Raw genomic sequence first — 27,402 nt, 5'->3', positions numbered from 1 at the left:
TGTCAGTTATTGCACTAGATGACCTTTTTACAGGAGCGCGTATGGGCAGTTGCCTTTGTACGCGGTGAAGACACTTCGACAATAGGATAGGTCGAGTTGCCGGTACGCTGTTGTGAAATACCACGTCCTGTGACGAGATCTTTCACTGGCGTTCACCCACTGTCACGACATAGATACAATGCTACTTATTTTTTAAGCCTATTTTTCATTCATTATGTGGCGAGTTATGCAACATACAGTACAGTGCGATTTATATACACCGGCTTATATGTCCTAATGTCAAATTAAAGCCCGTGGCTGTCGACTTCCAGTAGAACAATTATGTTAACCCTTCAACTGTCACTTACACCGGCGCACTCGGGCGTGTCCAAATGACCTACTTCGGTGCACGACGATCACCAGCGCGGCAGACGACACGCTGAAGATTATGCGATGGCCGACTCAAAACAAATACCCGCTGATGGACATACGGACATAGAGACAGATTGTGAAGACGATGGAGGACCGTGTAAATGGGGACCGTTTAAGCCTGACTTCTGCCAGAGATTTAGAAAACCTGGCTGGGTGTTGTTTTGCCTGTGTTGGGTTGGCGGGCTTCAGGTAAGTGGCGTGTTTACATTCTTCATACTGGTCCAGGTGTAGCTAAAGTGTACACGTACATTTACCTCCGATGTCGTCTGCTCTCCTCCACCTCAAGATGAACATTTGTGTGAACTAGATGACACTGATTGTAAGACATGCGCTTATATAAAAATATCCGCACGTGATCGCGTGTACTGTAAAAGCAATGGCCGTACCTGCCATTCAGTCGGTAAATTCATTCAGTCGTGTAGCGGAGATACTCTCTGGTTATTTGCTTAAATTATTAAAAACTAATAGGGATTTTACTCAAGTATAATATTTGTTTGTGAAACAACCTACGCAAAAAACAGGACACGATTATTTGATGTTTAGACATTTAGAACAAGTTAAATTAAACTTTAGGTATAGCCTACGATTTTTTTATTGGTATAAAGGAATGTTTTGATTTACCCTAGAAAAACATTCAGATAAAACTACGGTAATTGATACAGAATATAGTTACTTGAACGTTACTTTGCCCCTAGGTTTATTCACAGTAGGTCTTTCGTAATGTAGATATAGTCAAGTCATCTCCTACATTGTACACTCAAGTCCCTACCATGTTGTTGTGGCCCACACTTACGTAATTACATCAGACATAACAGACGATACATTATGTCATTTACAATTAGATTTAGAGGTTACTAATGTCAGTGCAAGACGTGTATGTGGCGAGGGAGATCTACCTCACTGTTAAAGACGAGGATATTACACCCCTTACATCCTTCAGGCCCAGGGCTTATAACCAGCAGCCCGTCTTTGAAGCTACTGCTTTGACAAAGGTAACAAACAGGTTTAAGAGGCCGGGATTGCTGATGTGATGCCCAAGGGTCAAACACAGGTGATGCAGCCAATAATCAGACCGAATTCAGCCAATAACTGCAACATCTATTCATCCGGTACATCTGACTCTTATCGTCTGAAGACACTGTCAGTAGGAATGAATGTGATTTCTCACGAGTTGTACCTTTGTAGGGAATCGAAGTCGTTGGTGTGACGAGGTAACGCTTTAGTCACTGGGCTATCCGTCCGCCCTAGTTTCTCACGAGAACCAGTTCGTGTGTCCAACAGTTGTATGTATGTTTGGAGAAAGGGGTGGGTTGAGGGGAGGGTTAGAAATGAGTGTAATTGATATTGATGCAGTTGCGATTGATTGCTGTCATCGATGACAGGCAACACACATCTAACCATCCCTTGCAATCAATCACTGTGGTTACAAACAGGATATACATACTTTATATTTAACCATTCGGGAAGTTAACAAAGTCGCGACCGCCTCCGTGGTGTAGTGGTTAGAGCGTCCGCAGGGTGTGCAGGGTTGGCATTGCTTTGATTGTCTACAGGGTGTGTAGGGGTGGAGTGAAGACATTGCTTTGAATGTCTACCGGGTGTGCAGGGGTGAGGTGAAGACATTGCTTTGAATGTCTACAGGGGTGTGTAGGGGTGGGGTGAAGGCATTGCTTTAAATGTCTACCGGGTGTGTAGGGGTGGGATGAACAGGGGTGTGTAGGGGTGGGGTGAAGGCATTGCTTTGAATGTCTACCGGGTGTGTAGGGGTGGGGTGAAGGCACTGCATTGATTGTCTACAGTGTGTAGGGGTGGGGTGAAGGCATTGCTTTGATTGTCTACAGGGTATGTAGGGGTGGGGTGAAGACATTGCTTTGAATGTCTACAGGGTGTGCAGGGGTGGGGAGAAGGCCCTGCTTTGATTGTCTACAGAATGTGTAGGGTGGGGGTGAAGGCATTGCTTTGAATGTCTACAGGGTGTGTAGGGATGGGGGTGAAGGCATTCCTTTGAATGTCTACAGGGTGTGTAGGGATGGGGGTGAAGGCACTGCTTTGATTGTCTACAGGGGTGTGTAGGGGTGGAGTGAAGACTCTGCTTTGATTGTCTACAGGTGTGTGTAGGGGTGAGGTGAAGACATTGCTTTAAATGTTTACAGGGGTGTGCAGGGGTGGGGTGAAGGCACTGATTTAAATGCCTACCGGGTGTGCAGGGGTGGGGTGAAGGCACTGCTTTGATTGTCTACGGGGGTGTGTAGGGGTGGAGTGAAGGCATTGCTTTGATTGTCTACAGGGTGTACAGGGGTGGGGTGAAGGCACTGCTTTGAATGTCTACCGGGTGTGCAGGGGTGGGGTGAAGGCACTGCTTTGATTGTCTACAGGGGTGTGTAGGGGTGGAGTGAAGACACTGCTTTGATTGTCTATAGGGGTGTGTAGGGGTGGAGTGAAGGCACTGCTTTGAATGTCTACCGGGTGTGTAGGGGTGGGGTGAAGGCACTGCTTTGATTGTCTACAGGGGTGTGTAGGGGTGAGGTGAAGACATTGTTTTGAATGTCTACCGCGTGTGCAGGGGTGGGGTGAAGGCATTGCTTTGATTGTCTACAGGGGGGTGTAGGGGTGGGGTGAAGGCATTGCTTTGAATGTCTACAGGGTGTGTAGGGGTGGGGTGAAGGCACTGCTTTGATTGTCTACAGGGGTGTGTAGGGGTGGGATGAGGGCACTGCTTCGATTGTCTACAGGGTGTGCAGGGGTGGTGTGAAGGCATTGCTTTGAATGTCTACAGGGTGTGCAGGGGTGGGCTGGAGGCACTGCTTTGATTGTCTACATGGGTGTGTAGGGGTGAGGTGAAGACATAGCTTTGAATGTCTACCGGGTGTGCAGGGGTGGGGTGAAGGCACTGCTTTGAGTGTCTACAGGGGTGTGTAGGGGTGGGGTGAAGGCGTTCCTTTGAATGTCTACAAGGTGTTTAGGGGTTGGATGAAGACATAGCTTTGAATTTCTACAGGGTGTGGAGGGGTGGGGTGAAGGCACTGCTTTGATTGTCTACAGTGTGTGTAGGGGTGGGGTGAAGGCGTTCCTTTGAATGTCTACAGGGTGTGCAGGGGTTGGATGAAGACATAGCTTTGAATTTCTACAATTTGTGTAGGGGTGGGGTGAAGACACTGCTTTGAATGTCTTCAGGGTGTTTAGGGGTTGTATGAAGACATAGCTTTGAATTTCTACAGGGTGTTCATGGGAGGGGTGAAGGCACTGCTTTGATTGTCTACAGTGATGTGTAGGGATGGGGATGACGACTTTGGTTTGAATGTCTACAGTGTGTGCAGGGGTGGGGTGAAGGCACTGCTTTGAATGTCTACCGGATGTGCAGGGGTGGAGTGAAGACACTGCTTTGATTGTCTACAGGGGTGTGTAGGGGTGGCGTGAAGGCACTGCTTTGAATGTCTACCGGGTGTGCAGGGGTGGGGTTAAAGGCACTGCTTTGATTGTCTACAGGGGTGTGTAGGGGTGTTGTAAAGGCAGTGCTTTGAATGTCTACAGGGTGTGTAGGAGTGGGATGAACAGGGGTGTGTAGGGGTGGGGTGACGGCATTGCTTCGATTGTCTACAGGGATGTGTAGGGGTGGGGGTGAAGGCATTGCTTTGAATATCTACCGGGTGTGTAGGGGTGGGGTGAAGGCACTGCTTTGATTGTCTACAGTGTGTAGGGGTGGGGTGAAGGCACTGCTTTGATTGTCTACATGGGTGTGTAGGGGTGAGGTGAAGACATAGCTTTGAATGTCTACCGGGTGTGCAGAGGTGGGGTGAAGGAACTGCTTTGATTGTCTACAGGGGTGTGTAGGGGTGGGGTGAAGGTGTTCCTTTGAATGTCTACAGGGTGTTTAGGGGTTGGATGAAGACATAGCTTTGAATTTCTACAGGGTGTGCAGGGGTGGGGTGAAGGCACTGCTTTGAATGTCTTCAGGGTGTTTAGGGGTTGGATGAAGACATAGCTTTGAATTTCTACAGGGTGTTCATGGGTGGGGTGAAGGCACTGCTTTGATTGTCTACAGTGATGTGTTGGGATGGGGATGACGACTTTGGTTTGAATGTCTACAGTGTGTGCAGGGGTGGGGTGAAGGCGTTCCTTTGAATGTCTACAGGGTGTTAAGGGGTTGGATGAAGACATAGCTTTGAATTTCTACAGGGTGTGCAGGGGTGGGGTGAAGGCATTGCTTCGATTGTCTACAGGGATGTGTAGGGGTGGGGGTGAAGGCATTGCTTTGATTGTCTACCGGGTGTGTAGGGGTGGGGTGAAGGCACTGCTTTGATTGTCTACCGGGTGTGTAGGGGTGGAGTGAAGGCATTGCTTTGATTGTCTACAGGGTGTACAGGGGTGGGGTGAAGGCACTGCTTTGAATGTCTACCGGATGTGCAGGGGTGGAGTGAAGGTACTGCTTTGATTGTCTACAGGGGTGTGTAGGGGTGGCGTGAAGGCACTGCTTTGAATGTCTACAGGGGTGTGTAGGGGTGAGGTGAAGACATTGCTTTGAATGTCTACCGGGTGTGCAGGGGTGGGGTGAAGGCACTGCTTTGAATGTGTAGAGGGGTGTGTAGGGGTGGTGTGAAGGCATTGCTTTGAATGTCTACAGGGTTCGTAGGGATGGGTGAAAGTATTTATCTGAATGTTTAATGTGTCGGGCTGGTTAGGATGTGAAGTAAGCATTGATTTGAATGTTTACCGGGGTGGGGTAGAGAGGGTGTGGGGGTTGTCTCACCGACGTCTTTTTCTGAGCCATCAATTTATTTTGTTTTCACTACTGAAACAACTGAAGCTTGGTTGAACGAAAACTCCCCCACCCCCTACACCACCATAGACTATAAATGTTTGCTCCAAAAGGCAACTGGTATGCTTAAGCGATTACACCACTGTGTTAACTCAACAGGTAATACAACATTAAACGATTACTGTACACGAAAACATTCATCCCGGTCTAAAGCAAGAACTGGAGCTTGAGGGGAATAGTTCATTTCGAGGACATGTGTGAAATATGTCAGTTTACATTTCTATATTAGGGAATAGATCCTGTGTGTTTGGGAAGGTCATCCGCGGGAACTTATAGCCCTCGAGGGTTTTCTTCAGGGTTTAAACTCCGGTGACTCGCAAACACGATATGTATACAGAAAACATATTATGGCTGAATATACCTGTACACATATCCTATACAAGGCCTTTGGGTATGTTGCTCAAGGTCAGATGACTCAAGTGGACTTTTACTGCATTACATACACGAATTAGGGAAATGGTATTCCTGTACTTACTTTATTGCGGTGTTCTTGTACTTACTTTGAAGCAATGCTCCTGTACATGTACTTACTTTGAAGCAATGCTCCTGTACTTACTTTGAAGCAATGCTCCTGTACTTACTTTGAAGCAATGCTCCTGTACTTACTTTGAAGCAATGTTCCTGTACATGTACTTACTTTGAAGCAATGCTCCTGTACATGTACTTACTTTGAAGCAATGCTCCTGTACTTACTTTGAAGCAATGTTCCTGTACATGTACTTACTTTAATGCGGTGTTCCCGTACTTACTTCGTAGCAAAGTTCCTGTTCTCACTTTGATGCGGTGCTCCTGTACTCACTTTGAAGCGGTGTTCCCGACTTAATTTGAATGGGTGCTCCTGTACTCACGTTGAAGCGGTGTTCCTGTACTTACTTTGAAGCGGTGTTCCTGTACTTACTTTGAAGCGGTGTTCCTGTACTTACTCTGAAGTGGTGTTCCTGTACTTACTTTGAAGCGGTGTTCCCATACTTACTTTGAAGCGGTGTTCCTGTACTTAATTTGAATGGGTGCTCCTGTACATACTTTGATGCGGTGCTCCTGTACTCATTTTGAATCGTTGCCCCTGTACATACTCTGAAGCGGTGTTCCTGTACTTACTTTGAAGCGGTGTTCCTGTACTTACTTTGAATGGGTGCTCCTGTACTCACGTTGAAGCGGTGTTCCTGTACTTATATTGAATCGTTGCCCCTGTACATACTCTGAAGTGGTGTTCCTGTACTTACTTTGATGCGGTGCTCCTGCACTCACTTTGAAGCGGTGTTCCTGTACTTAATTTGAATGGGTGCTCCTGTACTCACGTTGAAGCGGTGTTCCTGTACTTATTTTGAATCGTTGCCCCTGTACATACTCTGAAGCGGTGTTCCTGTACTCACTTTGAAGCGGTGTTCCTGTACTTACTTTGAAGCGGTGTTCCCATACTTTGAAGCGGTGTTCCTGTACTTATTTTGAATCGTTTCCCCTGTACATACTCTGAAGCGGTGTTCCTGTACTCACTTTGAAGCGGTGTTCCTGTACTTACTTTGAAGCGGTGTTCCTGTACTTACTTTGAAGCGGTGTTCCTGTACTTAATTTGAATGGGTGCTCCTGTACTCACGTTGAAGCGGTGTTCCATACTTATTTTGAATCGTTGCCCCTGTACATACTCTGAAGCGGTGTTCCTGTACTTACTTTGAAGCAATGTTCCTGTACTTACTTTGAAGCGGCATTTCTGTCCTTACTTTGAAGTATGGAAGGGGTTGCCTGCACTTTTTGGAACAAAAACAGATTAGCTAATTTTCATTTTTATACTCTGAAGCGGTGTTCCTGTACTTACTTTGATGCGGTGCTCCTGTACTCACTTTGAAGCGGTGTTCCTGTACTTAATTTGAATGGGTGTTCCTGTACTTAATTTTATGCGGTGTTCCTGTACTTAATTTGAATGGGTGCTCCTGTACTCACGTTGAAGCGGTGTTCCGTACTTATTTTGAATCGTTGCCCCTGTACATACTCTGAAGCGGTGTTCCTGTACTTACTTTGAAGCAATGTTCCTGTACTTACTTTGAAGCGGCATTTCTGTCCTTACTTTGAAGTATGGAAGGGGTTGCCTGCACTTTTTGGAACAAAAACAGATTAGCTAATTTTCATTTTTAAAAATCGGATATTCTTTGGCGTCTTTTAAATGCATACTGTAACGATTTTTACAGGTTTACAGATTTCACTGATGTGGTTTCCTCTTGACCTGATGAAAATATGGATTACAATATTGTCACAATGTTTGCTTAGGGACGCCTTTATTTAGACAGAATAAGAGGCTTGTAACCTCATGATCACCATCGACTAGTATATCGACTCATGCTAAGATCGTAATACCTTGTGGGTAGAGGTGTGGGATCGTGGCGCGATTGTGAGTTATATTCCGCCTTTATAACAACAATATACCTGAGATTAAGTAGTGGCAGTGTAGATGTTACCTTGCAGAGGTCTCCCTTCCCTTATCCATACGGCTACTTTATGTCGGCAGCCTATAAACCCCGTGTTGATGAGATACTGTTGGGGTTTTGTTTAGTTTGCTTGTGCTTCAACGCCTCACTCAGCAATATTCTAGCAATATGGCGGCGGTCTGTAGATGATTGAGTCTGGACCAGACAATCCAGTGACTGACAACATGAGCATTGATCTATGCAATTGGGAACCGATAACATGTGTCAACCAAGTCAGCGAGCCTGACCACCCGATCCTGTTAGTCGCCTCTTACGACAAGCATGGGTTCCTGAAGATCGATTCTAACCCAGATATGTACGGGTTGATGAGATACTGCTTACACTGAACACACGCACAGCTCATTCAGCCTCTTGTCTACCACAAAACTGGTTCGATCTATGTTTTTCATGTGCGGAAAGAACCCGAGGCGAGCATGTGATACTGTTTCTCTGGTTTCATGTGTTGAATCTAACGACGTCCGCTTTTCAACTGTAGACTTGCACCACTTCACCTATCACTGCCTTACTGCCGTATCACAGTTTTTACAGCCTGTCTGTACGGTAAATTGAACCGTGCCTTCAGCAAAACAAGGTGACACTACCCCAGTTTTTCGGAGTGGAAAGGACACTGCGCCCGCCGGTGCTATATTCCCAGTGCACTGTAATGGATGGCTGAAGAAATCGTTTTGGTTAATATATATGGACAGGTAGCCAAGTAGTTCAAGGTTTCTGTGGAGACGCACGTCCTTCATCGAGGCCAGGATCTGCTGATCCTGGATTTGAACCCCAGACATGTTCACAATGGAGTTCAATCAAAGTTTCTATTTGCCTCTCTATGGCTACGGGTTGGTGGCTACAGGTTAACCTAATGGTTAAAGCGTCCGCTCGTTCGCGATTTGATTATCCACATGTACAATGACTGAAGGTGATTCTCTCTCTCTCTCTCTCTCTCTCTCTCTCTCTCTCTCTCTCTCTCTCTCTCTCTCTTCCCTCTCTCTCTCTCTCTCTTCCCCGGTGATATTGCTGGAATATTGCTTTAAAACGGTACAAAACTAAACTCACTCACTCAGTGTACGCCGGCCACGTTTTCAGTGTTCATACTATCAGCCACTGATTGTCCGGCACGTATTAGCTATTGCTGATTACAGCGTGAACAATGTGGTAAACACTGGTAAACCTGTATGGTAGTGTCGCTACTTACATTTGTATAGTTCTTATGACCTTATGACAAGCATGGGTTGCTGAAAGCCAGTTCTGAGCCCGGATCTTCAGGGTACCCTCATTATGACAATTTATCAGTTGGTGTACCCGCACCTATTTCGGCTTAAAAATTGAGACTAAAGTTGATACTATTTGTATTTGACATCGACCATAATGCGCACAGGGTAGAAGAAGGAAGTTGTCACTAATATGTCTGTTGGTGTGTGTTTGTTGTATAGGTCTCGGCCAATACAGGACAAGACCCTTTGTTAAATTCTTACAAAGTGTTACAACGCGGAACTGCCTCTTATATATCATACGCGGACGTTCAGTACACATGTTAACATAAATTCTCAAGTGACATCAACCAGTTGAATCGATGTCTGCAGCTCGCTCACAAATTTACAACTTCATACATACAGTGTCGAGATTATATACATACACGTGAATCACAGTAATACGTATACATGAATCACAGTCATATATTCTCCTCGGGACTTTAGAAACAGAGGGGGCACCTATTAATACCATTCAGAACAAGGTAAAAGAATTTTTACAGATCCAGCAGAAGTAAACCAGTTTAGTTAAATGAAACTCCAACATTTTAACATGGTCACTGGGTAATGATATATCCATTCTGTGCTGCTGTTACTGTGGTATACCCCCAAAATATGAATGTCATGTAAATAGAGAATCTCACCCAAGTGTCTACTGATATCAATTATGCAATGTGACAATTATGCAATGGTGTTGATCGATCAGTCAGCTGCATTCGATCTCATAGATCACGACATACTATTACAAAGACTACAGTACAGCTATGGTGTGACCGGAGAAGCCCTATCATGGGTTCAGTCCTATATGTTAAACAGAACACAGAGTGTGGCAATAAGATTTACAGTGTCTGAGTGTGCGGATATTCATTTCGGGGTACCACAGGGCTCCGTTTTGGGGCCTGTTTTGTACTGTCTGTATTCAAAGCCGATGGGCAACATCTGCCAACAACATGATCTCTCCTATATGGTTTATGCGGATGATCAGCAGATGTACAGAGTTGTTCAACCTGGGATTTCTTGGACGCCCACTTCAAAAGCATTGGAAGCCTGTGTGTCAGATGTCATCGACGGGACAAGCAACAATATGCTTAAAGTCAATCAGGAAAAAACTGAATTTATTATTTTCAGTCCCAAGAACCCTAAAGTTGACACCAGTGATATGCAAGTACAAGTTGGAGACAGCTCTGTTAAATCAGCTGTTTCTGTGAAGAACCTTGGTGTTCACTTCGACCACAAACTGACAATGGAGAGACAAGTCAATGCCATCGCCAAGTCATACTACTTCCAGATCAGAAGTATTTCAGCCATACGCAGATACATCACAGAAGACTGTTGTAAGACTCTAGTACATGCTTTAGTAACATCTAGACTGGATTATGGAAATGGTCTTCTCTGTGGACTACCTGAAACTCTCACCAGTCGTCTACAGAAGGTGCAGAACTGTGCGGCTAGACTCATTACCAAAACTGGCCGTGAGAGAGAAGCTACACTGGCTTCCAGTCAGACAGAGATGCCAGTATAAGATCTTGATGTATGTTTATAAATGTATCCACGGTTTGGCCCCATACTATCTTCAGGAACTTGTTGTGCCATATCATCCAGCCAGGTCACTCAGATCAGAATATGAATCCCGACTCTGTCAACCAAAGACGCGTACAGTAACGTATGGCCACAGATGTTTTTATGACAGCATTTCAGCTAATCTTTGGAACAGTCTACCAATGAGCCTACGAAATTCATCCTCACTGGACATTTTTAAGAAAGCTCTTAAAACTCGTCTTTTTAAAGCTGCTTATTCAACATAATGTATCACTGGTTTTATCACTGCGTACAATGTTACTCCTTGTATGTGTTTTTACCATGTGTTAGATGTTTCATCTTTTAGCATCACTTGTATACCACCTGTATATCACCATACAGTATTTTATATGTTAAGCGCTTTAGAGTGTTTTTTAAATAAGCAAATAAGGCGCTATTCAAATCTTGTGTATTATTATTATTATTATTATATCAACTCGAGTTGATAAAGTTACAAATATCCGAGGCTTGCCGAGGATATTCTACCTTTATCAACGAGTTTTGATATAATTGATATCAGTGGACACGGGGGTGAGATTCTATTTATCATCAAAAATCATTCTTCATTAGTTTTCAATGAAAAATGTACCTCTCTGAACACTATACTACCATTAAACTTGCAGTGCAGTGATGTCATAGCATTGTGATGTCATTAAGTTTATGACGTCATAGCATTGTCAGGGCATTGTACAAAATCTACTGTCAAAACGATATCTCCTAGGAGATATTGTATATCTCACACAAGCGATATCTCCTGTAGAACACAGTTTTGGATGATAAATATCGATCTTTGTAAAGATCGCTTAATATAAAGATAACTTAAACTTGCTGTAGTAGTGTGGTTGCTTATTTTTAGCTCCAGTATAATATGACAATGTAGGCTTTTATTTTCTGTATATGCAAATCTGAAATATGCATAACAAATTATAGATTGTCAATAGATATACACAAAGAACTTAGTTAAGCATCTCCTGACATATCTCACGATTGAATGAGCCCCGATCTTAGTCCTTTGGAGCATATCTGGGACATGATTGGTCGTCGTGTGCAACAAAGGGATCCTCCTGTACAGAACCTGGCCCAATTGGAAGGTGCTTTACACGAGGAATGGCGTAGACTGTCCCATCGGAGGATCAGGAGGCTGACAGGGGGTATGAGGAGGAGAGTGCTGGCTGTCCTATAGCCACATGGAGGTTACACTCGGCATTGTTCTTGAATCGTGTAAGACACGCAAAATGACATATTGAATGTTCACATTCACCAATAAATTCAAAATTAGACATTCCACGGCCATACTTGTACAGGCATGGTTTTGTATGAAAATCAGTTTTATTTTAAAATAAGCAATTATCATCATAAAATCAACATGAATTCCAATCATTGTGTCGTTTTTTATGAGTCAAAGGATCAAACGGGTCAGAATAACTCATGTTTTTCCATCGTCACAACGAGAAGTTTTATGTATGTGTTGAAAACCTAAAAAAAAATAAAGGTATTGCCTCATTAAGTTCTTTGTGTATATTTCAGTTTCGGTAATGATCAGATGAACTCTACAGAGACGTAAGTGTGCTGCTATGCAACGTTGGTATTCAAGAGGACAATACCATCAAATCATTAAGTACTCTTCGTATACGTAGTAATTAAAGCGTTCGCTCGTCACGCCACAGACCCGGGTTCGATTCCCCACATTGGTACAATGTGTGAAGCCCATTTCTGATGCCTCCTGTCGTGATATTACTGGAATATTGCTAAAAGCGGTGTAAAACTAAACTCACTCATCCACTCATTAAGAGCGAGAAAGTTGTTTAACGCAAATAACAGCACTATTCCATGCACCGTGTGACTATCCGATCCTTATCGAAGGCTCGGGTCTTTTCCTCTAGCTCGGCGCAACTCGTCAACCGTTAAATCACATCAATATCCGCCGCCATGATAGGGCTGGTATAATTCTTAGAATAATTATCTATTATTAAACAGTGCCACTACCAGATGGTATCGCCATCTCTCACATACATCCCTATCACTGGTCACAGGAGTCCATGGTTTCAACAAATATTGATCCCGTACATACTGGCATCCATGCCAGTGTATACTGCCGCCATTCTACAGTTACATGTCGGGTGTTTTCAAAACCAAATAGGTAAATGTGGTGTCCTATGAGTTGATTTCTGCCCCACCCCTTGGTTGCCCGGTTTGTTTACATGGCGCCGTGGAAAGGCGGGAGCACTGCTTCCTGGCTTCAGGCGGCAAGCAAGCACTAAAAGACGTCACAATGTAATTCTGGACACCCAAAAGTCCGGGAACTCTCAGCACTGTGGCCAGTTTCTGACAAAGGATTTGACAAAATTAAACACGCAGTTGTCATGAATATTGGATAAGGGCGAAGAAACGAAATTTTTGGCGAAAACTCAAAATTTAAACTTATGAATCGTGAATGTTTACGTTTGCGCAAAACACATGTTTTGGAGATTGGAAGTATGTTTTTAGGTACCATAGGCACAAAATTCAAGTAATTGTAGCTTAATTCCGCTATTTTGTAACGTTATCAAAATATCTGGGGAGTAACCTGTTACTAACCTTTTTACGCAAATCTGATGAGAAGCGAATGTTTACCGTTTGGGCGAACACCTGGTGTCATCCCTCTTTTTCAGTGACCCATTCATATAATTTTCAAGGTTTGTTTGCCTTGCCAGCCTACAGGAATTTGTTTCGGTGGAACATCGAGACTGTTTTGTCTTATCTGACTATGTTATTTATTCGTGCGGTTCCAACCTGTAAGGTACATGCTACAACACTGCCTGTGCTCGGCTGTAAGGAGATCCAAGAAGGCCTGTCAGTTAGGAGTCGGAAGAGTATGGAAGATGGGTATTTCAGTTAAACTGTGCCGAGTTACCTCAGTGGTAAAGCACTATAAGACAGGCACTAGTCCGGACACGTACACGCTGCCGCGCACCTGCTTCCTCGTCATACTGTAACGCAGTAATCCCGACCGCTACGTTAAACCCTATTTGGCATCGTGTCAGCTTATTCATGCATCAAAGTTTAATCTGATGTGTAGTAAAGTTGAGCTGCCACTCATAGGTTCAATACGTATTCCGTTCGTCTTTCACAGAATCTTCTTTCCTCTGAAAATCATTGGCCTGGTAACCTAGTTTGGTTAAATATTTATTCAAAATGATGAGAATGTGTTGTATAAAACGCAAATGGAACCATTCGGTTCATGACGTATTATCATATAAGTTGGTGTATACAGTGATTAAACCATGGAGAAACGTTGTCTATCGTGCACCTGTCCTTGTCCAAGGATATGTTTCCCTGCGGGGATTAACCGTCCTTCTGTCAGCAAGATTCCCCCGAGATAAGCTTTCCTCGGGTTTCATTTATTGTGGCAGAGCTATAACCACTCAGGTAGCTGAGTGAATATTGATCACGACAGTCTTTAAGTCAGGCGATATATGAGCGTTAGGGGTCTATGCGAGGGAGGGGCTGAAGGAATTGGTCCTGAATTATACTATTAGTATGACCGTAGCCAGGTAACATTGATCGTGGCTATGGATCAATCCCAGAATACAGGCATGAGTTTGTTTCTGGTTCAATGGCTTGTATTGTATACACAGTACAACCAGAAATTATTGAGAATTTAAAGATTGTAATTTATATATTTTTTTCACTCATTACCCACGTATTAAATGTAAATATTAGCAGAACATAACTCCAGATTCAAAAACAGGTTAACAGTTAGTATTTTGTCAAGTCACCATGGGCAGCAATGCAGGCTTCAATGCGGCGGGGCATACTACTGATCAAAGAAGTTAGAAAGTCGTGGTCCATGCTGTCCCAATATCGGACCACCTCTTCTTTTATTTCAGCAATATTTGTCAGATTTTTCTTATTGACACTTTCCTTCATAAGTCCCCAAACATTTTCTATTGGATTTAAGTCAGGGGTATAGCTTGGCCAATCTGATAATGTCATATTTTGGGTCGGAAACCAGGCCTGTGAATGCTTTGAACGATGTGTTGGATCGTTGTCCTGCTGGAAAATCCAAACATTTCCATAGAACACGTGAGCAGATGGAAGTAAATGTCCCTCGAGAATATCTGTGTACCGCTCACTGTTCATATTCCCTTCAAAAACACAGAGGGGCGTTGCCCCTAACGCAGATATGCCACCCAACACGTTAAATTTCGGACTGTACTTTGGGCGCTGATACAAAGGTTTTTCAGTTTGTTTGGTCCAGAATTTCAGTGTATTAGGAAACAGCCACACAGAACTTTCATCTGAGAAAATCACATTGTCCCAGTTAAAATGTCTATGCTGTAAGCACCAGTTCAACCTTCGCTCCTTTTGATCAGGTTTCATGATCGGTGATGGAATTCCTTGACTTTTCTGCCAACCCATTGCATGCAGCTCAGTTCTAATTGTGTCCTTACAGACAGCCACAGTTCCTCTATCAATCATATCCAGCCTTAAGTTCTCTAAACTCCTTCGTTTGTTTCTAGAAACAAGAATACCAAGCCCCCTCCTGTCACCGACAGTCAATTTTCTGGGCCTACCTGCGCCTCCCTGGTGCTCAATGCCATATCCATTGCATTATATAAACACGATAAACAGTGGACAAAGGGATGCCTGTTCTACTTGAAATCACTTTATCTGATCTGATGCCCTTGTTATAATACTCTAAAATCAACTTTCACTTCCCTAAGTCATCCATACTGAGATCACTGAAAATGTCGTCTGCTAGCAAGTAAACAAAGGGGGATAACTCTTCACAAACTAATAAAAAAGGATTAACGGAGTTGTCTCTCTTGAATGAAACCAAGCACTTGGTAGCTGGTCAAGGTTGTTTATACTAGAAATCAAATTAAACGTATTCCTAAAATTCTCAATAATTTCTGGTCATACTATAATTGCAATATCAACCCATCGGGAAAACCATCTCGTCCTGACAAACCATATTCTGGTGAAATCAGGTCTTCGGGGGTTCTGAATTACGTGCAGAGCCCGATTTGTCGGTGGGTAATATCGACATATGAAAACCACACCTAGTCACCTGTCGCAAACAGGTTATATTCGAAATTGGTCGGACGCTGTGTTGATATACATTGTTGGCGTCCATTGCTGTGCATCGGACCGTTTGTCAGTGGCTTCATACAATGTTGTATAACCATTGTCGAGTTCCTGTCGCTTAACCAAGCAGCTCTGACGCCAGCCATCAACACGTGACACCACATTTTACAGATTCCATACAGCAGATTATAGTTTGTTTCTCAAGTACTTAATTCTGTGGAATATTTCTTCACATTCGGATAAGCATGAGTCTAAAATGGATAATTTTCATTTTGAAATAGTATTTCCATTTGTGCATTTATCCTTTGTACTGAACGTGTGGACAACTAAAACCTTCTGATAGCTATTTGTACGATCATTCTGATGTGTAAGAGTACACTGTCATACTACCCGCTGTCCCTGTTGTATTAGCAAGTCCATATGAATTATGCAAAACAATATCTAAAGTGCTCTTAATGGCTTCCATTATGCCCGTGTGTTTACAAACAAGAGACGTAAGGTCTATATAAACCGGTTTGTGGCAGCGTGATACCGTTTAGTGACTCTTGTGTGGGAGTACAGCCTTGTCGTAAATACATCACAAATTATGCAGATTTTCACGCAGCATATTTATATTTGATAATCATGGTTAGGTGTCGATCACAGCATAACTTAGAGCGACACATCGGTATCGTAGTGTTAATATACACGCACCCATACATCCATCCATCGATATCATCCATCCATCGATCCATCCTCCATCCATCCATATCATCCATCCATCCATCCTCCATTGATATCCATCCATCCATCGATATCATCCATCCATCCATCCATCCATCCATCGATATCATCCATCCATCCTCCATCCATCGATATCATCCATCCTTCGATATCCTCCATCCATCCTCCATCCATCGATATCATCCATCCATCCATCGATATCATCCATCCTTCGATATCATCCATCCTTCGATATCATCCATCCTCTATCCATCCTCCATCCATCCATCCTTCTATCCATCCATACCATCCTCATCCGTCCATACTTCATCCATACACACACACGTTCACTCACTCACGTGCACCGACCCTGACACACACGCAACACGCACACACGCGCTAAGATATTCCTCCACAGTTTGCCAATACTCCCAGGGTCACCAACAACAGATACCACCTAAGTATTCACCCAAACAAACAAGTTACTGTAGCAGAGAAACTTTTATATCCGTGTGATAAAAGGGAAGTTTTGACCTGGCTCCGCTTATGAGTCACTGCGTGTACATAAACACGTCTATATAAATGCCGTTCAGGAACAGAACGCTTTTCGATATCAGACATGAAAAAACATACAGGCGGAGGCTTGTGTTGACAGCAGGTTATTGCCCTCATATAAACAAGTTGGTCTTATCTGTATGTAGATGAACACAAGCTGTGTTGAGGCACGGACCTGTAGCAGTGTTATGTGAATATTTGTCATGGAAGTATATGGCATATCAGTTGAATATTCAAATCTGTTTGTCCTGTTTCATTTATGTATTTCTGGGTATTTTAAGCTCATTTTCGAATCAATTTAACAGCATTTGGACACAGCAACTCTTTGTCAGGACCTGATAACATTGTTCAGTCGGTCTCTGGTAAATGTCAACGTATCATGATACGTTGTTATATATTAGTGTTGTTGGTAGTTTAAATACATGGTGAAGGGCAGGATCCACACCCAAACTATGGTTACAGAGAAAGGTGGGTCATGTTTTCAGATAGGATTTGTCATCTTATACAGGCATGTAGATCACTTTTTGTGGGCTACAGCCACGAACCTTGAAACGGACTGTAGATATATACCTCCATTGCTTGAGAAGGAGACTTTAAGGTGAAATGTAATATAGGCCCCTAAGGAGATGAGGATAAGAAAACACACACATGTATACTACTCAAGCAGGGTCGAGGTCTCCGGAATATGGCAATGGCTCTGTATAGCCCGCGGATTAGCCTGTTCCTTAAATTACAAACGTCTGTCTGTGAATACATACATACAGAGAGAGAGAGAGAGAGAGTGGGACAGAGAGAGAGAGAGAGGAGAGAGGGAGGAGAGAGAGAGGAAGAGAGAGAGAGAGGGAGGGAGAGGGACAGAGAGAGAGGAGGGAGAGAGAGAGGAAGAGGGAGAGAGAGAGAGAGGCACAGAGAGAGAGGGGGGAAGAGGGACAGAGAGAGAGGGACAGAGACAGAGAGAGAGAGAGGGGTAGCTTGTTTGCTGTAGTGCAAAACATGCACTTCACATAAAGATCTGTTTGTCAATATTTACAATGTAAATTGTGTATACATAGCGTAGATAGGGCTGAGCAAACAGTGGTCTTTATCCTTACATACATCATCCTTAGATACGTCTTAAAAAGCGTGGTAGTTAAATTCTTGACTAGTCACGCCCAAGACCCGGATTATATTCTCCACATGTGCGAGGCCTCATTTTTTGTGTCCAATGCCGCGATATTTCTGGAAAGTCGATACAAAGATGTTACGGGACACCCATCTATCATCGGTTTTCCAATATGTCCTTGCTTTGTTTTGTAGTCCTCCTACTCAAGTCTAGATTTTTTATCCGTTTAAAAGAATCAACATAATCCTATCTACTTTTGACCTTGTCTTTGCTTGGTACCTTCTCTCTTTCTTAACGTTGTGTGAACCCACAGACTCGTGTTCGTTAGACACCCTGATTGTAAGTAGGACGCTGACAGGTGCTCCCTCGTCTCGTGACACGTGACATCTGCCATACACAGCGAAGCCTCAGCAGCATCTACATGCATGTCCTCAGTGACATGACGTCATCATGCGGAGTCCGCGTATTGAGATTCCCTCCCCCCTTCCCATACCTCCTGTAAGCTGATAGAGCCTCAAGTGAAATACTGTATAAATTGGCGATTGGTGTTAAGAATCCCTACTTGGGTACAATGTGAAGTCAATATGTGGTGTCCCATGTTTATCTGTCCGCGACATAAAACAATATCCTTCACCCTTGTCGTTATTGGTCTTTGTCTGCATTAACTGTCAGTGGTCTGTGAAAACAAGACCGTTTACGAAATATTGGATGTTCCTTTAACGTTTGTGTCGTTTTCAGGGCATGCTCGTTACCGGTTTTGTCAACGTCATCATCACAAGCATCGAACGGCGCTTTGAAATCAACAGCACGGAGACGGGTACCATCGTCAGCAGTTACGACATAGCGTCTGCGATCTGCCTCATTCCCGTCAGCTACTTCGGCGGTCTGGGCATTAAGCCACGTTATATCGGCATCGGAGTGTTCGCTCTTGGACTCGGGTCGTTCCTGTTTGCACTGCCGCATTTTACCACCGATCTGTACATTGTGGATAACGCGCAGGACACTATATGTATTCCAGGAGGGAACGCCACCAGCATCTGTGACGCCACCACTACCTACGGCAGCATCTCCAACTACATGTATGTGTTCGTGCTCGCCCAACTGCTGCATGGGGCCGGATCATCGCCGTTTTACACTCTGGGGGTAACGTACCTGGATGAAAACCTTCCACTGAGGTCGTCAGCCTTGTATATTGGTGAGTTACAGCTGACGCCAGTGGGCCAGGGTTATGATCCACAAAGTGTTCGTTACGTTACGAGCTGTCGTAACTCTGAAATTTATCATAGGTTTACGAATGTCGTATCGCTACGAACGTTTTGTGTATTAGGACACCTGGCATCATCTCTACATAATCACCGCGTCCGTGGTGTAGTGGTTAGAGCGTTCGCATGCACGTCGTCATATGAGCGAAATATTCTCAAGCACGACGTTAAACCCAATTTCACCTCACTTCACCTCTACATAATCGTGATCTATAAATGTGTGTTTGGGGTGTTGTCGCTGTCGTACAGTCGACTCTGCTTGAGTAGAGATTTCTAATGATTATGGAAATAGGCTTGCCTCCCTTATTCACCTGCAACTACAACCACACAAGGATCTGAGATTCTTGAGTATCGATATGTTTTATTTTCGTATTTACAGTACAAACAGGGAGGTTGAACTACGTCAGAATTACACTTTGGTCTCTCTCTCTTTTCGGATTCTTAAATAACTGAAACCTACTCACAACCTTGTGTTGGTATTTTTCTTTCTTAAAATGCGAAACGTGAAAATAAGGTCCATTCATAAAGAATCCTCAAATGGATAAGAGACTGTTTAAGATAGCCCAGGCAGCCATAACGTTGAGTGCCAGTTATGTGATTTACAGCTACTTAAAGAACGCGCGTCGTGACTCTCGCTTTACGTATTTACCCTCCCATAAATTACAAGTGATAATAAGATACTTATTTACCCAAGTGTGTGATGGGAAGTGTCTGTTCTCAACCAGGTACATACTACTCCTGTGTCATCTTCGGTACTGCTTTGGGATACCTGGCCGGGGGAGAGCTCCTCAACATCTGGACGGACGTCGACGCTGTCGACACATCAAGGTGATGGCGTGTTGAAGAAACATGCATGACGAGGGACACAGCAATGTGTAGCTGAGTCCATGGTTATGTCAGGATGGTGGGTGAATGTGGAAGGCTGTCGGGGTGGCAGGGTGCGTATATCGGTACAAGCTACGTCTGTTTGATACTCGGGTGGTGGGGTGCATGTATGTGGTTGTGTAGGACGTCCTCGGGGTGGCAGGGTGCGTATATCGGTACATGTACGTCTGTTTGATACTCCTTGGGGTGGTGGGGTGCATCGTGGTGGTGGACGTCCATGGTATGTGGTTGTTGGACGTCCTCGGGGTGGTGGGGTGCATGAATGTGGTTGTAGGACGTCCTCGGGGTGGTGGGGTGCATGCATGTGGTTGTAGGACGTCCTCGGGGTGGTGGGGTGCATGTATGCGGTAGTAGGACGTCCTCGGGGTGGTGGGGTGCATGCATGTGGTTGTAGGACGTCCTCGGGGTGGTGGGGTGCATGCATGTGGTTGTAGGACGTCCTCATGCATGGGTGGGACGTCCTGGGGTGTGGTGCATGCATGCATGTGGTTGTGCATGGGTTGTAGGACGTCCTCGGGGTGGTGGGGTGCATGCATGTGGTTGTAGGACGTCCTCGGGTGGTAGGACGTGCATGTATGCCGTCCTCGGGGTGGTGGGGTGCATGTATGCGGTTGTAGGACGTCCTCGGGGTGGTGGGGTGCATGTATGCGGTAGTAGGACGTCCTGGGGGTGGTGGGGTGCATGCACGATGTAGGACGTCCTTGGGGTGGTGGGGTGCATGCATGTGGTTGTAGGACGTCCTCGGGTGGTGGTGGGGTGCATGCATGTGGTTGTAGGACGTCCTCGGGGTGGTAGGGTGCATGCATGTGGTTGTTGGACGTCCTCGGGGTGGTGGGCTGTATGCATGTGGTTGTTGAGGACGTCCTCAGGGGTGGTGGGGTGCATGCATGTGGTTGTAGGACGTCCTCGGGGTGGTGGGGTGCATGCATGTGGTTGTAGGACGTCCTCGGGGTGGTGGGGTGCATGCATGTGGTTGTAGGACGTCCTCGGGGTGGTGGGGTGCATGCATGTGGTTGTAGGACGTCCTCGGGGTGGTGGGGTGCATGCATGTGGTTGTAGGACGTCCCTCGGGGTGGTGGGCTGCATGCATGTGGTTGTAAGACGTCCTCGGGGGTGGTGGGGTGCATGCATGTGGTTGTAAGACGTCCTCGGGGTGGTAGGGGTGCATGCATGTGGTTGTAAGACGTCCTCGGGGTGGTAGGCTGCATGCATGTGGTTGTAAGACGTCCTCGGGGTGGTAGGACGCATGTGGTTGTAAGACGTCCTCGGGGTGGTGGGGTGCATGCATGTGGTTGTAGGACGTCCTCGGGGTGGTGGGGTGCATGCATGTGGTTGTAGGACGTCCTCGGGGTGGTGGGGTGCATGCATGTGGTTGTAGGACGTCCTCGGGGTGGTGGGGTGCATGCATGTGGTTGTAGGACGTCCTCGGGGGGTGGGTGTGGTATGTGGTTGTAAGACGTCCTCGGGGTGATGGGGTGCGTGCATGTGGTTGTAGGACGTCCTCGGGGTGGTGGGGTGCATGCATGTGGTTGTAGGTACAGTTCATTATGATTAAATCATTTGCAGAATTTCTGACGAATGTTAGATGTTCCACATGTCTTAATGAGAATAAAACTATTTTGATACAGTGTTTCTATCCACAGCCTCTCTATCACACCCGACAACCCGAAATGGGTGGGCGCATGGTGGCTGGGGTTTGTCATCAGCGGCGTGATAGCGTTCCTGATCAGCGTGCCCCTGTCTGGCTTCCCCAGGGCCCTCCCAGGTACGTCCAACACACCTGTTTGTGAAGATCAGTGAGTGAATCAGTGAGTTTAGTTTTACGCCGCATTTAGCAATATTCCAGCAATATCACGGCGGGGAACACCAGAAATGGGCTTCACACATTGTACCCATGTGGGGAATCGAACCCGTGACGAGCGAACGTTTTAACCACTAGGCTGCCCCACCGCCCCTGTGAAGATCAGGTAACGAAGGGGAGGGCGGGTGTTAATGTTTTTGTTTACTGAGGTTTACTGGGCAGTAGTCATGTTGCATGACGTGGTTGGTAGTAAGTATATCAATCAGTGTGAATTACGTATCAAATACTTTTTACCGACAGAATTAGTTTCGTGATGTATCTGTATTCTTGTGGCGTACAGCAACATTGACCCTGACGCTTTGATGTCCAGGTACCAGCAAGTACCGGCAGGAGAAGGAGTCCGAGGTGTACAGCGGGAAGAAGAAGGCTGAAGCTGCCGTCGCTGATGCCAACCAGAAACATGCTGAAGCTCAGTCTGAAAAGCCATTAGTTAAAGATATACTCCACTCAACGAAACTGCTGCTTACAAATCCAACTTTCATGTTTCTCAATCTGGCTGGAGCTTCCGAAGGTTCGTTGCTGAGGTTATTGTTGAAATTATATTTTGGCCTAAATACTCTTGTTGGGTTCACCCGTGAAGGTCCGGGTTAGAATTGATCTTCAGTAACCCATGCTTGTCGTAAGAAGCGACGAACGGGATCGGGTGGTCAGGCTCGCTGACTTGGTTGCCACATGTATTCGGTTCCCAGTAGCGCAGAGCGATGCTCATGCTGTTCCCACCCGTGAAGATCCGGGGTAGAATAGGTCTTCAGCAACCAATGCTTGCCACAAAAGGCGACTATGCTTGTCGTAAGAGGCGACTAACGGGATCGGGTGGTCAGGCTCGCTGACTTGGTTGACACATGTCACCGGTTCCCAATTGCGCAAATCGATGTTCATGCTGTTGATCACTGGATTGACTGGTCCAGACTCGATTATTTACAGACCGCCGCCATATAGCTGGAATATTGCTGAGTGCGGCGTAAAACTCAACTCACTCACTCACTCATGCTGTTCTCTGGATTGTCTGTTCAAGACTCAATTATTTACAGACCGCCGCCATATAGCTGGAAAATTGCTGAGCGTGGCGTAAAACTAAACTCACTCACTCACTTTAGTTGGGTGTCTTCAGCCTGGAAATCCTTTATTACAATAATAGCCTCCGTTTAGTGTACAGAGCCTAAGGTTGATGGATCGGTCCCGGCTGCGTCATAGACGATGGTACTTGTTATTACCCAGCCTGGGACTCGGCCTTAAGGTCACGTGGACCCTGAGTCAGTATACAGTGGCTGAGTAGGGTTTCCATGTTAAAATGGGCTTGGTATTGTTCCGTTGGGAATCAGGGTAAGAATAACACCCCATCAACCCAACCTTATAAGAGGTAACCGAACATGTCAGCTGGTCACGACGCTGGTCGTGAGTGACTTAGATCACCTTGACGCTAGGATCGCTTTGTACAACGGCACACAGGATTGTTGTTCACTTTATCCATCACTAGATTGTCTGGTCCAGATTACTTCTAAGCCGATTCCCGTAGATGGAATATTGTTGAGTGCAACAATTCCAAAAACAAACAAACAAGCCATTAATGCAAAGGATTTATTGATCACTGTTCCCGTTTTTCATACGTGTAAATGAAAACCAATCATTTTTCCTTATCCTGACTCATGCTATATTGCTCGTCTCCCTTCTCCTTTCGACGGTCAAGTGGAAACATGAATCCCTTTCAGTTCCCTGAAGCGAATGTACAGTCGCTCACCCTGGAGTTGCCTCCCTTATCTCCCGCCAAAACGCACCCATGTGACCAAAGGCTGTCCTCACTCTCTCCTTCATCGCCCAAGCGGACGGTTTCTTCATGGTCCCTTTGCGGCTTATATCCTTTTTCCTTTGGGTCCTTAACTCAAATTATGCCGTGAATGGAATATTCAGGATATACTTCGTCATAGTTATGAAACAGGTTGTATAAATTATGTCTAATTTTGACCATTTTCACTCCGTTCCAGGCGACTGTTGTTACATGAAGACATGTAAATGATGCAAGTATCGCGTCTCAGCGTTTGACCCGCACCCTGTTTGCTCAGCTTGTGTCTTGAACTCATGTTCTTTATCACCAGGATGTATATATTGTGCACACTTTTCTGAAATTGAATTTAATCAATTTTTGTGTTCTCGTTTACGCAAAACTTTAGATATGGTGCGGCTGAGAAGGGCGAATTACTGTCATCTGGGCGTGAGTTGTTGCCTTCTGCCATATCATCAGAGTCACTTCCCAGGGGGTTCTTCTGTTATCCCCTCTTAGGGAGGGATCGGAGTCGTTGAGGAAGAAGAGGCCGTCTACCTCTGCTAAGAAGTCCTCTACATCGAAGTCGTCATCCGTACGGTCTTCTCAGTCAATTAGACCATCGAGATCTTCGACCCCGGCTACTCATCAACGGTCATTTGCGGAGCCTAACGATGATGCAGACGATTCAACTTACTCTGAGCCACCAGTATTACTGCCAGGGGGCAACGATCGTTCGTCTCTACATTCCTCTACGTCCAGGGCTTCAGGGTGCGCAAACCCTTCATCGCAGATAAGAGAGAATGGTACTATCAGCGCTCGTCACTCAACGTAAGGATCAGGAATTCATCTCCAATCACCTAGCTTCAACATCGGCGGGCATCACATTATTACGTCGTCAAGGTCTCCTAGGAAACCTTGGGCAGCACCTACCCTTTTGATGGAGGTATTCGGCAGATGTCCCGTGAAGGTACACAAGACTCTAAGGATCAGATGTTCCGGCACTATCAACCATATTCGGACCAGATGATACACAAGATCTGTCTGTATGCCCAGTCAGAGCCTTGAAAGTCTACTTGGACAGGACTGCTACAAGGAGGAGGAAGTTCAAGCGTCTCTTCATCCCGCTATCACCCGCCATGACTGTAGAAGTCTCCCGAACTACGATCTCATGTTGGATCAGAGCCGTTATTCTACGAGCTTACAAAGCAGCTGGGTTAGAACCGCGTAGAGCATCGAACCCTCATGAAGCAAGAGCACTGGCCTCGACTCTCGCCCTACATGGAAACTGAAATCATCCATTATGGAAGGCTGCTTTTAGAAGTCGGACACTGTACACGCCAACCACTATCTACGGGATATCGCTACTGAAGATGTATCCGGTTTCCATCAGTTCGGGCCCCTTGTAGCAGCGCAACAACTCATTATTCCAGCTAGACGATGAGAATGCTAACCCTTGTCACCCTTGACTATTTTTTTTATTATTTTCCATATTTTATGGTACAGGCCAACATTTATAGATAAGTTTCACAATAATACAATGGTATATGTCTACATGTATAAAAATGTACCATGTGGCTGCGAATGTACAATGGGCAGGAATAAATGTAGAGTAGACCAATATTGCAAAACTCATTTGCTCAGTTCCAGTTGATGGGAAAACATATCTTGACATATCATTGTGACGGACAATTTCATATTGCAAATATTCTAACTTTGGTCTGAAACAATTTATGCTGCATCTATAGATATAGTGTTTGACTACTGAAATGATTTCATTAATAGGATTATTGTTCTTTCCTTTCATTCCCAAAATAACTATCGTATTTGTAAATTCCAGGTGTAACTGTTTCTGAGTTCAACCATGATTCTATTTCTTTCCATAATTTAATAACAGATTCACATTCCCATAACATATGGTTGACAGTCTCTCTTTCTGTTTCACAAAATGGTCATATTGGTGAGGATGTGTATCCAATGTTATAAAGTAATTGTCTTGTTGGGAGAATATTGTGAATAATTTTATATTGCAACCATTTCAAGTCTGCTTCGCGAACATTTATTTACAATAATGTTAAAAGGTTTCCAGTCATTTTCAGTAAAATCACTCTGTAGAACTCTCCCATTTTGAAAAGCTTGGCAACCGAACAAATTTGGAATTCAAGAGGGAGGCATATAGTCTTTTACTCCCAATTATGGTGTCAGTTTTTGAGACATTAAAAGGATAAATTGGTTGGCATAATTCCTTTTTAAATTGCGTGTTTGAGCATATGTTATAATGGCTCTTTTTACCTATTCTTACGTTAAAAATTTGTTTTTATTGAAAACGTATTGAAAATTCTTCATATGTGAACAGTCTGCAGAACACCACCTTTTTTTTGTACCACTCAAGATACAGAAAGGGCTGACTATCAATTCTAATATTGTCACGCAGACTCTTTGACGGTCAGGTAACGGATCCATTGCCACCAGCAGAGAGTCCATGTTCTTACAAGATAAGTCAGCGCATGAGTGATATAGGCTCAGTTTCGGTAGTTGTCCTTACCTTAACATATTGAGTCGCGATACCAGTTTCGGTATCGGTATTTCGGTATTCGGAGAGAGTGAGGACAGCATGCGTTTGGCCACGTGGGTGCGTTTTGGCGGGAGATAATAAGGAGGCAACTCCAGAGTGAGTGATTGTACGTTCGCTTCAGGGAACTGAAAGGGATTCAAGTTTCCACTAACCGTCGAAAGGAGAAGGGAGATAAGCAATATAGCATGAGTCAGGATAAGTATAAAATATCAATTGTATCCGAAACATTACATACTTTATTGCAGCTATCATCGTGGGAGGTTTCTCGACGTTCGCACCCAAGTTCTTGGAGTCCGAGTTTAGCCTGCCTGCAGCCAGAGCTGCTCAGTATGTAGGTGAGTAACCTAAGTTCCTTTGGTCCTCCTTTAGCTTGCCTGCAGCCAGAGCGGCTCAGTATGCAGGTGAGTAACCCAAGTTCCTTTGGTCCTCCTTTAGCTTGCCTGCAGCTAGAGCTGCTCAGTATGTAGGTGAGTAACCCAAGTTCCTTTGGTCCTCCTTTAGCTTGCCTGCAGCCAGAGCTGCTCATTATGTAGGTGAGTAACCCAAGTTCCTTTGGTCCTCCTCTAGCTTGCCTGCAGCTAGAGCTGCTCAGTATGTAGGTGAGTAACCCAAGTTCCTTTGGTCCTCCTTTAGCTTGCCTGCAGCTAGAGCTGCTCAGTATGTAGGTGAGTAACCCAAGGGTCCTCCTTTAGCTTGCCTGCAGCTAGAGCTGCTCAGTATATAGGTGAGTAACCCCAAGTTCCTTTGGTCCTCCTTTAGCTTGCCTGCAGCCAGAGCTGCTCAGTATGTAGGTGAGTAACCCAAGTTCCTTTGGTCCTCCTTTAGCTTGCCTGCAGCTAGAGCTGCTCTTTATGTAGGTGAGTAACCCAAGTTCCTTTGGTCCTCCTTTAGGTTGCCTGCAGCTAGAGCTGCTAAGTATGTAGGTGAGTAACCCAAGTTCCTTTGGTCCTCCTTTAGCTTGCCTGCAGCCAGAGCTGCTCAGTATGTAGGTGAGGAACCCAAGTTCCTCTGGTCCTCCTTTAGCTTGCCTGCAGCTAGAGCTGCTCAGTATATAGGTGAGTAACCCAAGTTCCTTTGGTCCTCCTTTAGCTTGCCTGCAGCTAGAGCTGCT

At 45.0% G+C, this 27,402-nt stretch overlaps 1 protein-coding gene across 1 annotated transcript in view; it reads left to right on the top strand.

Annotated features, from left to right (window-relative positions):
* Positions 1-385: 385 nt before the first annotated feature.
* LOC124286309 (solute carrier organic anion transporter family member 4A1-like) overlaps positions 386-27,402 on the top strand; it is a 32,604-nt gene continuing 5,587 nt past the window's right edge. Inside the window, exons 1-6 of the mRNA XM_046722668.1 lie at positions 386-600; positions 18,688-19,144; positions 19,937-20,039; positions 21,740-21,861; positions 22,268-22,468; positions 26,537-26,626. Of these exons, the coding sequence (XP_046578624.1) occupies positions 433-600; positions 18,688-19,144; positions 19,937-20,039; positions 21,740-21,861; positions 22,268-22,468; positions 26,537-26,626 (1,141 nt within the window). The 5' untranslated portion in view covers positions 386-432. The remainder of the gene's footprint in view (positions 601-18,687; positions 19,145-19,936; positions 20,040-21,739; positions 21,862-22,267; positions 22,469-26,536; positions 26,627-27,402) is intronic.

The sequence above is a fragment of the Haliotis rubra genome, unplaced genomic scaffold, assembly GCF_003918875.1.
Source record: "Haliotis rubra isolate DU_JTF1 unplaced genomic scaffold, ASM391887v1 Scf38, whole genome shotgun sequence".
Lineage (NCBI taxonomy): Eukaryota > Metazoa > Mollusca > Gastropoda > Lepetellida > Haliotidae > Haliotis > Haliotis rubra.
This window is presented reverse-complemented; position numbering and strand designations above follow the sequence as displayed.